The sequence below is a fragment of the Helicoverpa armigera genome, chromosome 14 (assembly GCF_030705265.1).
Source record: "Helicoverpa armigera isolate CAAS_96S chromosome 14, ASM3070526v1, whole genome shotgun sequence".
NCBI lineage: Eukaryota > Metazoa > Arthropoda > Insecta > Lepidoptera > Noctuidae > Helicoverpa > Helicoverpa armigera.
In genome coordinates, this window is record NC_087133.1 from 8,810,616 (window position 1) to 8,825,654 (window position 15,039).

The 15,039-nt window shown below is 35.0% G+C and overlaps 1 protein-coding gene across 1 annotated transcript in view; it reads left to right on the top strand.

Moving 5' to 3' along the window:
- LOC110373313 (uncharacterized) overlaps nucleotides 1-15,039 on the top strand; it is a 64,459-nt gene that overhangs the window by 9,379 nt on the left and 40,041 nt on the right. The window contains exon 2 of the mRNA XM_049837175.2: nucleotides 5,830-6,007. Within this exon, the coding sequence (XP_049693132.1) occupies nucleotides 5,958-6,007 (50 nt within the window). The 5' untranslated portion in view covers nucleotides 5,830-5,957. The remainder of the gene's footprint in view (nucleotides 1-5,829; nucleotides 6,008-15,039) is intronic.

The following is a 15,039-nucleotide window of genomic DNA, read 5'->3' on the forward strand; positions in this document are numbered from 1 at the left end:
AAAGATCTACCAATGTAGTTGTACTACTCCCAACTTTCGCAGCATTATCCTACATTGTTAAACTGTCTACAACTAGGCTGTTCACTTACATGGGGTCCGTTTACAATCAGCTTAGCAAATAGCTTTAACATTTTGTGGGAAATGAAGCAATAACATGTACTCTTCTGTGGTTTGAAGACATGTAGCCATGGTGTATTTAATTATTTAATAGTTACAGCTGCTGTTTGTGGCCAGTTCGCTGACCGCGCGAAAAGTTTAAAGTTTCCACGCAACGTTTAGCGGACCGGAGCGCTGGTTTACATGATGATACGGGAAATAAGACTGTATGTGTAGTCATTTAAAGTCTATTCTTTGAAAGCTATTCAATATGTCAAGAGTATTTTCAAGGGAATTTTCGCTACAAAATTGCTAGCAGCATAAATGTACCTACGCAATTGGTGTGGTCTTCAATTAACACAAAAGAAGATTCAAATAAAGATTGTATTCTATTTACAATACTCACTAATCTAACAGTCATAATTAGTGTAGCATCCATTATCATCTGTCAAATATATATCACAACTTCCGTACCTTCAGGGTAGGTCCACAATCAGAACCATCTATTCCATGTTACCCTAAGGCGCGCCACAAACTATTGTCTGGTACGTTGAGCATGGCCCCGATTGATTCGTAAATATCCGCACACCATAATTATCGTGTGTAGTAATCATAATCAATGAGTAGTTTGTACTTCAAAGATTAAGTGTGCAGATGGCACGGTTGGCAAAAACATAAGTAGGCTGTATGTTTTTTGCGTGTTCATTCGTTTTCGGTTACAAGGTGAATATAACTTCAAGTGGGGAGTGATACTTGAAACCAATTTTGGATATTAAATTACGAATGTACTTGTCTGAAAAAAGCGGTAGTCTCGCACTTAGATACGTAAGTAGTTATTGAGTCATTAAATTTTGAACTGCCCAAAAGTTTATTTCAGCTTGTATTTTAAGCATCTCGTAAGTCTTTAAAGAGTATTTTTTGAAGAAGACCAGGTATAGCAGAAATGAGGACCATTCTTAATAAGAAATTACAATAGGAAAGGGAAGGGCAGGGAAATAATGAAATTGACGATAAAACAAATAACAAAACAGCCTGGGTGGTATCCTAATCGTTATTAACATTAAGGGTGCATAAAGTTTGGTTTATGTGTTCCTTTGACTCTAAGGTTCATTGCAATTTGTCATTGTTGTTCTAGCCATAATTCTACAAACCATATTGCCTCAGCAATAAATATTAGTTAGTATAATGAGTAGTTAAAAGACCGCTGAGCAATTAAGCCTGTCACTAGGCTTAAAATAATCATTATTAAATAAAGTAAATATTACCTTTGTTCAACTTATCGCTGGCGCTTCGCTGCGGGCTTGAACAAATTAATTCTTAAACTTTATCAATAACGATAAATATCAATTGTCTTCTCTGTAGCTTCAGTACTGATCTATAGCTCACATCTTCGCCCGCAGAAACGATCGCAATCAAATAAAGTGAAACAAGAGAATAACGAACTTGCTCTGAATTCAGCACAATACTATTTACTTAAAGTTTTATGTACATTACTGTTTTAGTTCAAACAATAGACAATGTAATCGTGTAAAACTGGTAATGGATATCTGACAAAGATATTGATACAGATCGTGATACAAAACCTTTATTGATAATGTTCGTAATGGAATTTTATTATTATAATTTATATCGTTGTAAGCGATTCGTGATTTACGAATTAGGTGTAATTGTATAGTTGATGAGCAGTTCAAATTAATCTTTGTGGTTTTGGCTGTTAGGGAGAAGGTAGAAAGTGATTATTTTAAGAGGTTGAACTGTTTAGGACAGTTTATAAATGAGTCTTTAATGTGCTTTAAAAGCATTGATAGATTAAGTATTCGTGTTTAATGTAGAAGGTGCAAACGACTTATCATGTTTTTTGCTAAAATAATGTAAGTACACAATCCTTTTTTTAAATCTTGCCAAGCATGACCAAATTACAGATTGTCGTAATACTTCTATGCTGTTTATTTGTTGTTTGTCTGTAGGTACTTACTCATTGTATTGAAAATTGGTTTTTCATTCAAGTACGAGATTATCAATGGGTAAGCAGGCTCTGCTATTTTCCACCATGCCCATACTATCGTACCTAGGCATTTTCATTCAGCCATTTAATTTAATATGTCTTGGGCGGACGTTATAAAACTCCCGTTACGATAGTAAACACATGTTCCTAGTTAAAGCATACTTTATTTGATTAAAACAATAGAAGCATGAACAATATGTGGACACCTTATAGGTGCTTAAGATAATGTTTATTATTTTTTGTTATGGCAATTTATCTGAATTGTATGCTCATAAAGCTTACGTCTTCCTGGCTGATTCATGTGTCTTTCTTTGATAACTGAGACCTTTGAAACCACCATAATATCATTTAACACTTAGACACGTTTGCTGTTTTTTTTTGAGGATCAAAAATTGCCTCGTGGGAAGCTACAATAAAAGGCATTTAAAACTTACGTGTGGAGCAATATCATGAAGTACAAGTCCGATTTGAAAAAAAATAACAGTGTTAGCTTGCCCATAGATCTATGAAGGCTATAAAACATTATTTTTATGAGGGTGGCCAAGTAATTCTCACGGGACGCGTGTGAAACAGCTTGTTGTCACACGGAAATTAATTTGAGGTCAGTTAGATTAATATTTTTCTGTAGATGTTCACTTATTTACTTGAGTAAATCGCCTTCACTTCAACTTTCTTTATCCTAGACATGACCACATCATTTCAAACAATGACTGGCGTACATTTCACGGTGATACGAGAAAGCAGACTGTCATATGTTTCTTGTGGGAGTGTAATCTAAGTGGTTAAACTATTTGTATAAGATGTAGAAGTCTAGGTTGTAGAAATCAATATAGTGTTTGAGGTCTCAGTTTGTGTTGGTCGCGGTTTCCAATTTCTTCCAATTTTATGTTGAACCAAGTAATTTGAATCGCTGTAAATAAAGTTATCACGTTTGTTGACATTTTGAAAATCTAGAAAATAAATAGGTTGAGGCATCTGGTTTTAGTATGACTGTCATTTTATCTTAAACCCCATCCTCCTGAAATGGAATTATAGCTGCAAACAGCCCTTTAAACTCCTAAAAGGTAACTTGATACCTAAATAGCCCTTGCAACCTGATACCCCTTACGGAATACCTTATTATGATAGCCATAGAATCTGATAGTGTAGCTTACGTGTTATCTTATCGAAATAAAATGTGCATCTTATTGGCTAAATGAAATAATTTAAGAATACGGGAAATCAAGCGTAGATCTCTATATAAATTAACAGTCTGCTAACCGTAGATCTACGGAGAAACTCTACTAACATAGTAAAACACTGTATAGGATTATAGCCTTTGTGCTAATGAAATTAGAGCTTATAATTCCGTGTTAATTATTGACCGATTGTAAGAATCTGTGTGGAACGTATGAATATATTTCACGCTAAGATATTGGGGACTGGGGCGGTATATACCGTTTATTACTGTATGCTCAGTAACCATTATACCTGTTAATATAATAAAAATATTTTGCAGAGAACTTCGTTTTCTTTTGTAAAATCACGAGGTGGAAAATAATTTGCTTGTACAAATTGCTGAAGCTTGCATGGTTAATTGAAAATTGCCACGGTTAGAGATTGGATTATGCTAATATTTCACTAGCAGCTAGATATTAAAGTCGTTTATACAAACTAACACCAGTCACGGGCGGTCATAGTTTGAGAAGCTTGAACTTTGGGAGTAATAATTATATTAATAGATAATTATATTAAAAGAATAAGAAGCAGAGATATTCATAAGAAACTCTAGTTCAGTATATAACGCATAACCTCTAAGCCGACACATATTTTCCACCCCCGTTGTTCAGAAAACTCTATACTTCTTTCTAGAAGTTTCCCAACCCCTATGATCTCTGCTCACCTCCTCACAAAAGTCGTGTTATCCCGTATGTAAGTCACAGCGTACCGTAGTGTTGTCGTCATATATCCCGTTAGCGTCCACGGCGCGGTCGCGCTCTTTCTCACTGCATGGGCGACGGCGACGCGTCAATACGATGACAACACCATTTTTTCGAATACTCGATACGTTTTCATATCGATATCATGTATCGATACTTTTTTGTTCCTTAAATTGGGTGCTAAAAAGAGTTTGGTGTGGTCGATTGCGATCTATGCGATCAGAAATTCAATTCATTCCTAGAGATCCAATCCTTATTAGAGACAAGCGTTGGAAATATTATATGCATCGGTATTCAAGAAATTTTCTCTAGATTAGTGGTTAGGTGACAAAAGGCAAAAGGTCAGACAGAATAATTAAATCATAAAATACGCAAATTCATATGCCAACAGAGACCTGCAATTGAGATTTTACAATGCAATTGTCTTGGCCTGTCAAGTTGGTTGTTGTTTAACCAGCTTAAATACAGTACCAGTTATAAAGTTGCCGCCAATAACACTTACGCCTTGTTTCATATGTTCATACCTTAGGTCTGGCTTGTTACAAACCGTTCGTTCGCATACAAAAATGTCTGAATGGTCCATTGTTGCCTACTTACAACATATTAACGTGTTTGGTGCTAATGTATGTGCGTTCCCGGGTAATGAGGACGTCACCCTTACAACGTTTCTTAAGTAGCTGGTAATGGGAAATGTTCTCGAAGCTTTCGATACTGTCGATGTAAGAGAAGTAATAATGTAAAACAGGCAGGCCAGCTAGATAGTTAAGATTCATGATTTTTCATTGCAACATGTAGTAGAACATGGATGGGTACCCATTTTACCGAGATGTCTATAATCGAATAGACAAATCGAAATATTAATCTCGAGTGCCATAATCAACAAACTTTCAACAAAACGAGATTCTCTCACGAATTCGGTCAATCGATAATCGGTATCAATATATCTTTGTTTACCTTATATCGATTTCCTGAGAATTAGAAAATTGTAGCGATAACTATTGTATTACACGCAGTTGAACTTAGTACCGCTATGTAAAAATTGATGATTATCTGAAAAGGAATTTTGCCAATTAATTTAGACCTCAGATAAGTTGTGATCGATCAAAGAAAATTTCTTCCGTGTAATGTAACTCAGGACGATAGGTCAAAGAGCCGATGTTGCATAATTGAAATCATCCTATCGTAGATTAAAATTTTGCCTTAATTGATTCTTTGACTGCCCCGTTTGATTCCTAGAAATCTCCACAAGCGATTAGTTCCTCCTTGTATTGTTGTGTTCCTAGTCTTATACGAAAGTTAATCTGCGAGACATTTGCCGGCACGATATGATTTCTTTTATATTTATTTTTAAGATAATGTACTGAGGTGACCCAAAAAATTGTCTTATGAATAACTTGAATTTTCAATAAGTTTCCCTTAATTATGGCAACACATGTTTTTCGCGTTGTTTGAGAACGCATGGAGAAGACCAGTTACGACTTTATATATGTCACCGTAAGATTACAAACATCGTTAGATTACAATCTATCTCGAGAGAGTTTGTTAGATTGTAATCTAACGATGTTTGTAATCTTACGGTGACATATACTTACTCCTGGTACTTCGAAATCAGTTTTCTTTCTGAATTGAAGATACACCTTTGCGGTAACGGTTCTGTGATAGACTCGAATTCGGGCTGGCATTCGCACTAACAGATTACACGCGGCATCAAACAACCTTCACGCAGCAATTTTAATTACCTCATTACCAAAAGAACATTCGATGTCGTACTTAATCAGTATTTTAATAATTTCCTTATACTTGTTCCAGGTATCGAAAGCCATTCGGACGGTGTGTAGTGAGTACAAAGATAGTATGTGCAGTGACGGTTCACAGTTGTATGTGAGGGACAGCCGGTGACAATTGTGTAGTGGCTACATGTGAGTGAATTGTGGACAATGATCGTTTGGCGTACGAAGAACACTAGTCGTCGGAAATACGGGGGCTGGTGAGTGACAGTCATTAATCATTTTTGTTGTAAAAAAGTTGGGAGTGTTTTAATGAGGAATGGAGGAGTAGGCGCGTATACTTATACATAAATACATACTTATTAATAATGTGCTGTGTACAATGTTATGCACAGTAAGCAGTTTTTCCGTAACACAAACCTCGGGCATTTTTAATCCGTTTTTTTTTATTAGGCACTAGTCCTGTTCTAAGCAATTTTGTGATATTGTGCAGAATCGAATAAAAAAATAACGGTACGCCTTTATTAATATTCTTTGACATCAAATACCTACATTTTCAAGAAACCGCTTCTGGGCATCTCTAGGTGGACTATCGATAGTGCAACACGACGGATACAGCTCAGCCGTAATTACAACAATAATTAGTGCCGTTCAAGTATGCCGTTCAGTTCCCAGTAGCAGCACTAGAATAGGAACTCGCCATCCTTTCCCACGATTTGCCGCTAAGGAAATATTACTGGAAAATTCGTAAAATTTATCTGAAGAGAAATTTCCTGTTAATTGATTTTGAAATCGGCCCTTTGAAATTTCTTCCTGCCGTTAGCAATTGCGTCTCTAATTGACCTGCGGAAAATTCTCAACAGTCATAAGCAAGTTCGTAAAGTTCTTTAGTTAATGATAACAATATCCTCATCAAAGTGTATTGATGGGGAGCTAGGTATATGTATTATGTCACCAAAAGAAAATAAAGTGGACTTCACAGCAGCAGCTATCGGTAACAATCCCAGAATCAGTAATTCGGCATGAACATAACCAAATACTTTCCTGAAAATAGTATCTATATAAGTACAGGAACTTAACGCAATCAATTCACCGACAAATAAAATTCGTTCCGCATTCAAACGACACTCAATTCAATCTAGCAAATAAAATAACTTCACAGATAAACTTGCCACAGGATGTTGTAATTGACTAGGAAATAATCCGACATGCTTCTCGGTATAAACATAAACCTAATTAACCAATTGAAAATAATCTTTCAATGTGAATCGTTAGATAAATTGTTAATGCACTCCGTATCTTTATTACACTGCCTTATTAGTTTACACGAGGTACAAAACGGATGCGAAATGGAAATGGATCGACTGTATGATAGTTTTGATTAAACGTGTCTCGTGTTTATGCAGTTTGTAAGCAATCACCGTAAACGTGGGCTTTGAAGATAAGCATACGTTTTTGGCTGACTCATAGGTTAACTTGCCATCGAATATTTTTGGATAGTACGAATTGCGTCCAGAAAAACTTGGCCAATCTGAAGTTAGTCTATTAAGAAAGACTGCAAAGTAGACGACTATTTTCCTGAATCTACAGCGCAGCCAAAAATCGAGAAAATTTTATTGTATTGTGTCTTGTACGCATGCAATGTAAGTCTATCAAGAAAATCAAAAAGATATACCATTATTTTATTTTTTGGCTTATAACTTATTCTGAAAGTCTCGCTCATCTTGAGAAATGTACTAAAAGTAATGAAGTTACTCAAACTGCCATCTCACTAACGGACTAATATTTTACATGCCATGATCTAATTTGTGCCGACACGAGAGAGATCTTTTGAGTAATTTATTGTGACTATAAATGTGGTTTCAATTGCAAACTGATTGGTTGCACTATAACTCAATTAAAACTAGAAGCCATGGGTAGATAGATAGGTTTATTAACTGGGAGGAACATAAGTCCTGAATTGACTACATCAACGATTTTAATTAGTACGCGTCGCTAGGTATTTAAAAGATTAATATTCCCTACATTTCCTGACAATAAATTCTATAATGATCGCATTTAATATTGGTTATTACTCGAAGAGATACATTCAATCACGTCAGCACCCACATTCTACATTATGAAAGGTCCATTTCTATTTCTATTTAGTTACACTTATACCTCCATCTTTGCTATACCGCCGCGGGGAGTCATCTTAGTCATCTCAGCTATCTTGTATGATACGGAATCACGCGCCGTATCGCAGGAGGCCCAACATCTCGACACGATCCCATGGGTACTTACACTTATATTATAACAAGAATTCCTAATTTCCTGCTCTCTCCGAATGTCTCGAATGCTTTTCCGATGTCATGTTACTTTGCTTTACAATTTCATTGGAGGTAGTTCAATGTTGAGTCTGATACCCTTGCGAAATGTTTCACGCTGGTTTTGTGGCAAGAATTATGTTTTGATATTTTGTGTTGGATGGGAAATGTACAGTCGGGTACAGCGTCTGTATCTAGAGTCACGTTGTTTTCTTGTTTTGATTCTTTTAAAGCCAATATGATATGGGGATGTTAGTTCTATAGTGTCTTAGGTATGAAAAGATGCCTTTGACAAGCCTTTTTTGCAACGGTCTTTGCTATATCTTTACTTTTTTATATTATAAAGTTGAAGAGTTTGTTTGTTAAATATTTCAACGCTCTAATCTCAGGTAAGAGTTGGACCAATTCCTAAATGTTTTCAGTGACAGCCAATTTCTCGAGGAAGGCTTTTGAGGTGCGTGAAGTAGTAGACATATCAATAAATTTTGTTACTAATTAAACACAGTTAGTTACTTAAACACACAATAGTGCTTATAATAATGCCTCGCACCAACTATTGTTGCTTATACAAATCCAACGTCTTACTAAGCACAATGTTTTATTAAGTCTCTCGTCTTGCGGTAGTCAGATTGTTTAATGCGCTAGACTTGCAGCCACGGCTTCGGTTCGCTAAGTAAAATGAGGTACTGTTATGTTGGGGACAGGTTATCAATGTTCTATGTTCAGATAAAGTTGGCGCGTTATGACATTGCCAAGATTTTATAAATAGTTATTCGCTTCCGCCAGCAGTTTTACCCGCGTCTCTTATAATATTTGTAATATTACTTAGTATAGATTTTTTGAAACGTTTTATTAGGGCTGCTTGTAGGTATGAAATGGGAGCTTTAGAATTTAATCCTATGATTTTATAAGAGCCCGCGAGATGCAGAAGAAAACGAGACGAAAGATCGAACAAAATATGATCAATCTTTTCAAGTAATTCAGTTTGACATTTTTATTGCATCTTATCACTCAGCTTTAGTGATAGATAAAGTTCTATCACAGGTTATATGCTCAGATAAGATACACTAATACAGCTCTAGCCTGATAGCCCTTTTGGATTTATGCTAGGCATAAATCTATAGCCCCATTGATAGCAATAGCAGTGAGTTTATTGCAATTAACTGTTGATAGCAATAGTCTATAAAATGAAACTAAACAATGAATGAGAAGACTAAAGGCCCAAGTTCAACGACTCTATGAGTTCTTTAAACAATTGTTTACTACGAATTTTTGTATTCAGTCAATGAAAATTGTTGTTTAAAGTTATGGTTATGTTTTATGTGTACGTTTATATGTTATTATTGATGAACTTGGGCTTAAGAGTCCTCATTCATTGTTTAGTTTAATTTTATAGTACGTTCTCTGGCTATGTACAGTACATACATACTATAAATGTACTGTAATGTGTAGTGATCGCAATAACTTAGAAGCTGGTAAGAAGCGCTAACTTACGTATAAACACCTACTCGTCATCATCTCCCGAACCTTTTCCCAACTATGTATATTGAGGTCGGCTTTCATTCTCACCTGATTCAGCTAAGTAGGTACCAGTGTTTTACAAGGAGCGACTGCCTATCTGACCTCAACCCAGTTACTCAAGCAACGAATAAGTTACAAAAATATTGGTGTTTCTTTAATCCCTGATTAAAAAACTGGCAAGATTTTAACCGCAAGCTTGTACACAGGATTCCGAAAACTGGTGAATACCACATCATTCATGTGAGGTATCATTAATACGGGTGGAGCACGTGTTGCGGTCGCCACTAACGGGTAGGTGCGGTTAGGCCGTTCACACACGCGGATGCATCAACGTATGCAGCGTGGATTCTGCAATTATATTGTTTAAATATTGATAGGTTTAAAACCGTAAATGGGGCTTTTTATTTGTAAGATTTTTGATTGGGGAACCATTTCGTTTGATAGTAGAATTAGGAGCGGGGAACTGGGTTGAGGGACTTAGATAGGCAGTCGTTCCTTGTAAAATAGTGGTACTCAGCTGCGTCAGGTTAGACTGGAAGACAACCCGAACATAGTTGGGGAAAGGCTAGGTCGATGATGATGATGATGAGTAAAATTAGATGGTAATACAGTTAGTGTACTGATTTTTTGGGTGGCAATAGCAAGATATTTGAGCTTATGGATAGTTCATGTTTCAATCTAACTTTCGTATGGCAAGTAGGTATTCGCAAGAAACGTATTCTTATTTATGGACTTTTTATCGAGTGTCGTGATTGTACGTACATATTTATAAATTACCGCTTTTAAGGCGCACGATAATTACTACCATAAGAATATTTATTCATTCATTAGCATTAGCCATCACCGCAATAAAGATTATTTTTAGAATCGTTTCCCCGATAAAAGGGCTATCTAATACTAAAATGATGTTTTTTTCAAATCGGGCTAGCAATTTCTGGATTAGCGCAAACAAACATGCTTAGCCGCATATAACATTATTATACATAGATTAATATATTTTTGAAGAGGAAAGGTTCAAATCATTGAACTTATATTGTTCGTTAAAATTCGAGTTAAGATTCCAGTTGAACTGTGAGAGAACCGCCTTTATACTTGTCGGCGTTCACGTAAATTTGATTGATGAAAACGTTCCACATACCTCGCACCGAACTTAATAATTCAAGGAAGAAGTTGAAAAAAAAGTCTGTTACTGTATGATGCCACTGGGTTCCGTAAAGTAATTGATTTATTATTATTTTATTACTGTTTTTTTGGGGATTTTTCTTGGGTTGTCGTAATTGAAATTATTTTGGACACGTTTGTAAGTCTTTTTGGCTTTATTGAATTTATCTTGAACAAGTTTTACACAAAAATATTTAGCACTACTTGTCGCAGTATTGTTCCATAATTATGTTTTTTAACTTATCTATATTCCCGTACCTAAAGTATAGTTCTCGTGTAGAATAGCAAATTAATAGAAACAACATAACCGGTACTTCCATTTAAGTTTAACAGTAATTATCAAAGGTTAAATATAGAATACTCAGCTAATTAATGTTTATGTACACTTTAATCTGTATGCATAAAATTTTAATAGCAATTTTGCATAGGCATGTGACTTATCGAGTAAAATTTCCTTGCGAACACCAATTACCGATATATTTTGCGTTGATGAAGCCTGTAGATAATATCTCGATGTTTTCCACGAGAATTGCAGTCAGGGTCCAAAGGTCTTATGGCACTCGTTTCGGTTAGTAGGCCAGATATGGTCGTAAGCTTTTGCTTGATACCGTGATATGAATTTCAATGGAGTTTGTTTTAAAAAGCTGCTTTTACGTCAAGTTTTTGTTGGGATGGACAGTTACCTAAATCACTGTGCACGTATCGTATAACACATACCTACAATGTGGTTTTGGGCCGTTATTTATACCCACGTTTAAACTAAAAAAAAATGCAATATAAATAAATATCTCTTACTTTCCAAGGAAATGTAGAATTGTCTGTACAATCACTAAAAGTTTATTCTTTATTTTTTTATAATTATTGAAATCGTGAATGAACCCTAAATAACGCGGCTCTCAAAGGCGCCCCACAACCGATATAAGGTTGGCTCTCTGCCCCCAAAACTGTATAAATAATAATTTATACAAAAACCCGGTACGGTCTTTACTCTTATACATTGGAACAACCCAGTTATTAAGCCTTGCTTATTACATATTACTGTGGATAAATTATCGCCGTACATTTAATACATTAAAATATTTTGAGGCGCAACGTGCAAGTATTGTGTTCTCTGAAAATCCTCTTAGCCTTTTTGGTCAATAAATTGAGGAATTCCGCAACACAATATTGGCATTAAAATGACGCAATTTATGTGCTTTTGCGAGTATTAATTCTATTTTTTATGACTCTGTCTGTGGAAGAATGCAAGGGATTGTTTTAAGACACTTGATATTGCAACCAGACAAACCAAAATAATATCTTACAATTTATGATTCAATGTCGATACTCGATAAAGGTAAAAAGTTGCAAAATCTGATATTGTTCTCTTGCTTACAATCCATAAATCCCATTCATCTTACTAGCACTGAATATTTACTTAGCACTGAGCAAAAACTACATTGTACAACAATTTATGAGCCACGATTTATGTAAAGCACCATTCTATATTCCACGATTTTTAAATCGATGTCACGCGCGATCATATTGCAATACACACTGGTACATATCAGTGCTCGAATATTATTAGGGGAAATCGGATCAATATATTCGATATTGAGATCTAATCGAGTCGGCGCGTGCGACTCGATTGCAGCACGCATGTTCACGGAGGCATGATGACGCACTTTCGTATCGAGAAAAAATTATGTGATGAGCTTTTTGAAAATTGATGCTGGGAAAATTGTTGATTGGTTTATTATTGAGAATCATCTACGTTACAGCCTATCTCGATCTGTAACATGTATCTGCATGTAATCATAAAAAGTCATTATTTTTATTTTAAGACTGAGGAATGTGTCCAAATATCTCTACTCATTAAAAAGCGAACAGGATACCTTAACCAAATACACAGACAACAAATCTCTACAAATATTTGTACGACCGATAGTCAAAACGCACTCAAACCGTTAACTTCGCATGTTGGCCAAACCTATTTGGCATGTACACCAACTATTTGCCAAGAACTGATATTTGATATAACCATCACTTACAGTACCGGCCTTTACTTATTATAATGTCGCGGAAACGGGGAGGGACACACACATAGTATTTGTGTGGCCGCCTATTACACCGTCTTGTAACTACTTGTCAAGAATTTTCTGTATGTCAGTCTTGTTATATGCAAACACCAGTTATTAGTGTTGCCGTGACCATACTTTGTGTAATTTTAATACCGTGATTAGCAGTGTAAAGGACGTTCAGATTTTCTACAGTCATGAAGATGAAAATTTGTTCGCGTTTCCGTCGTTCGAAAGTTACTGTTAATTGAAATACTTGTATTAGTGCGGTAGCTTCAATAGCAGCAATATCTTTGAAGCTGTATGTGACAACATAATCTTTACCGTTTGCAGTCCACGACATTTTTAGTGTCACAAAAATTGCCTTTTCCTTCTATCTACCTCAACACTCATTTTCCATATACCTCCGAATATTTTAATTGCTGTATATAAAATAAATATTTATCTTTCATGTATAATTGTTACACTGCATTCTGACAAATAGAAAATTCGTATTATAGCAAACTTCATGGTCCGCTAAGAAAATTCTGCCTTAACGAGTTGGCCAATGAAGACATTATTCTATAGGTAACCGTTTATTATGCTAACTCCCACTTTGTACTGTCAGTCTTAAGTTTAACTCCAGTCTGTTTGACCATAAACTGAGTAAGTATGATTTTGTATTTCAAGACGTTTATTTATTTTAGTTTTGTAATAGTAAATTCGTAGGCGTTCTGTCACATTTTAGTAGGATTTATTTTGTCTCCAATAATTTTACAAAGACGATATCTTGTGACGATTGACCATAAATGGAAAAACATATAATAGTCACCCATTAATTATTGGGATATCCAATTATTTGAAGTATTATCACATTGTAATAAATCTGTGTAATTGACAGCTTTGGTTCCGCAGGGCGAGAAATAATTAATAGTTTTAATTTCTCAATAATTTATCTTGATGCAATGGAATTTACGATTAATGTCGACAGGTGTCTTTCTAATTGAATGTAAATGTGTGTACTTTGTCTTTTTGTTGAAGAAGATTTTTTTCAATTGAAGGTTTAGAGTGCTGTTGTATATTTATGGAAGTTAAATGACAGACCCTTTTATTTATAGATATTTGGTGATAAGATTCGTAGATAAAGGGTGATTTATGTTTTAAAAAGCGTCGCTGGTGTTAATTGAAATGAAAAATTATAGGTACGTAATCTTTTAAAAATAATCTAATTACACATCCTACATAAATATAATCCTCTAAAACTATCTAATTAAAAAATATACACTAACAAAACAGAATAAGGTATTCTTTCGATTGACTTAGGTACACTTGTAAATCTTAGAAAGATACCAATCTAAGATGGTTCACACCCGTTATATTATAATCGCATCTCGTATTCAAATACACAAATAAGATGTAAAAACAACTCAGAACACGATATTATTCAATACTGGCATTGGCCGTGAATGAATAAAAGAAAGTTTATTTTAAACAGTGTTAATTTATTTCGCGCTTATTCAGTTCCGTTTGTGTTTTGATGTAAAGAAATAAAAACGTGTTCAAATAATTTATTGGAATATAAAAAGCTGTGTCTGTCACAAGATGATGACAGATAGACATAAGCAAACAATATTTAATTAATCTCAATAATTTTTCGCAATGTTATTTCATTTTCATTCATTTTAAACAAGCTACACAATGTACGCACCTATAATAAAGTTAATTGAGAAAAATTTGTACCCACAATAAAATGGTCGTACTTAAACCAGACTTGTTAAAATATCAGCCATTAAATAAAAGAAATGAGACATATCGAGAGTTTGATCTGCCGCATGCCGGTGGCATTTACCGAAAGTGATGATTTACGTAAAAAGAAAGCTTATCATTATATTTTATGTCATAAACGCAGATCCGCTTCCGCGATAATACTTATTGATTGCGTCCGATATTTCTTCATTCAAAGCTTGGACAAACAATTTTCCATTAAAACGGAACGGGTATTTAAACTAAACAGCCGTTCGAAGTGGATGGATAATCTTATCATTCTGTACATGAAAGACCGACATCGGACTGACTCTATAGCTGTCAGTATCCAATCTAATAACTATATTCTGTGTAGATCCGCAGCGACAAACACAGCAGATTATCCGTCGCCGACACTGACCGAGATCGTTTTCTACGAGAAAGCAAATTGTGCCGTCGTCAATACGCGCCAACTAAAAACTAGTTTAGACATCTATTCATATATTTTCACTTATGTAAATTATA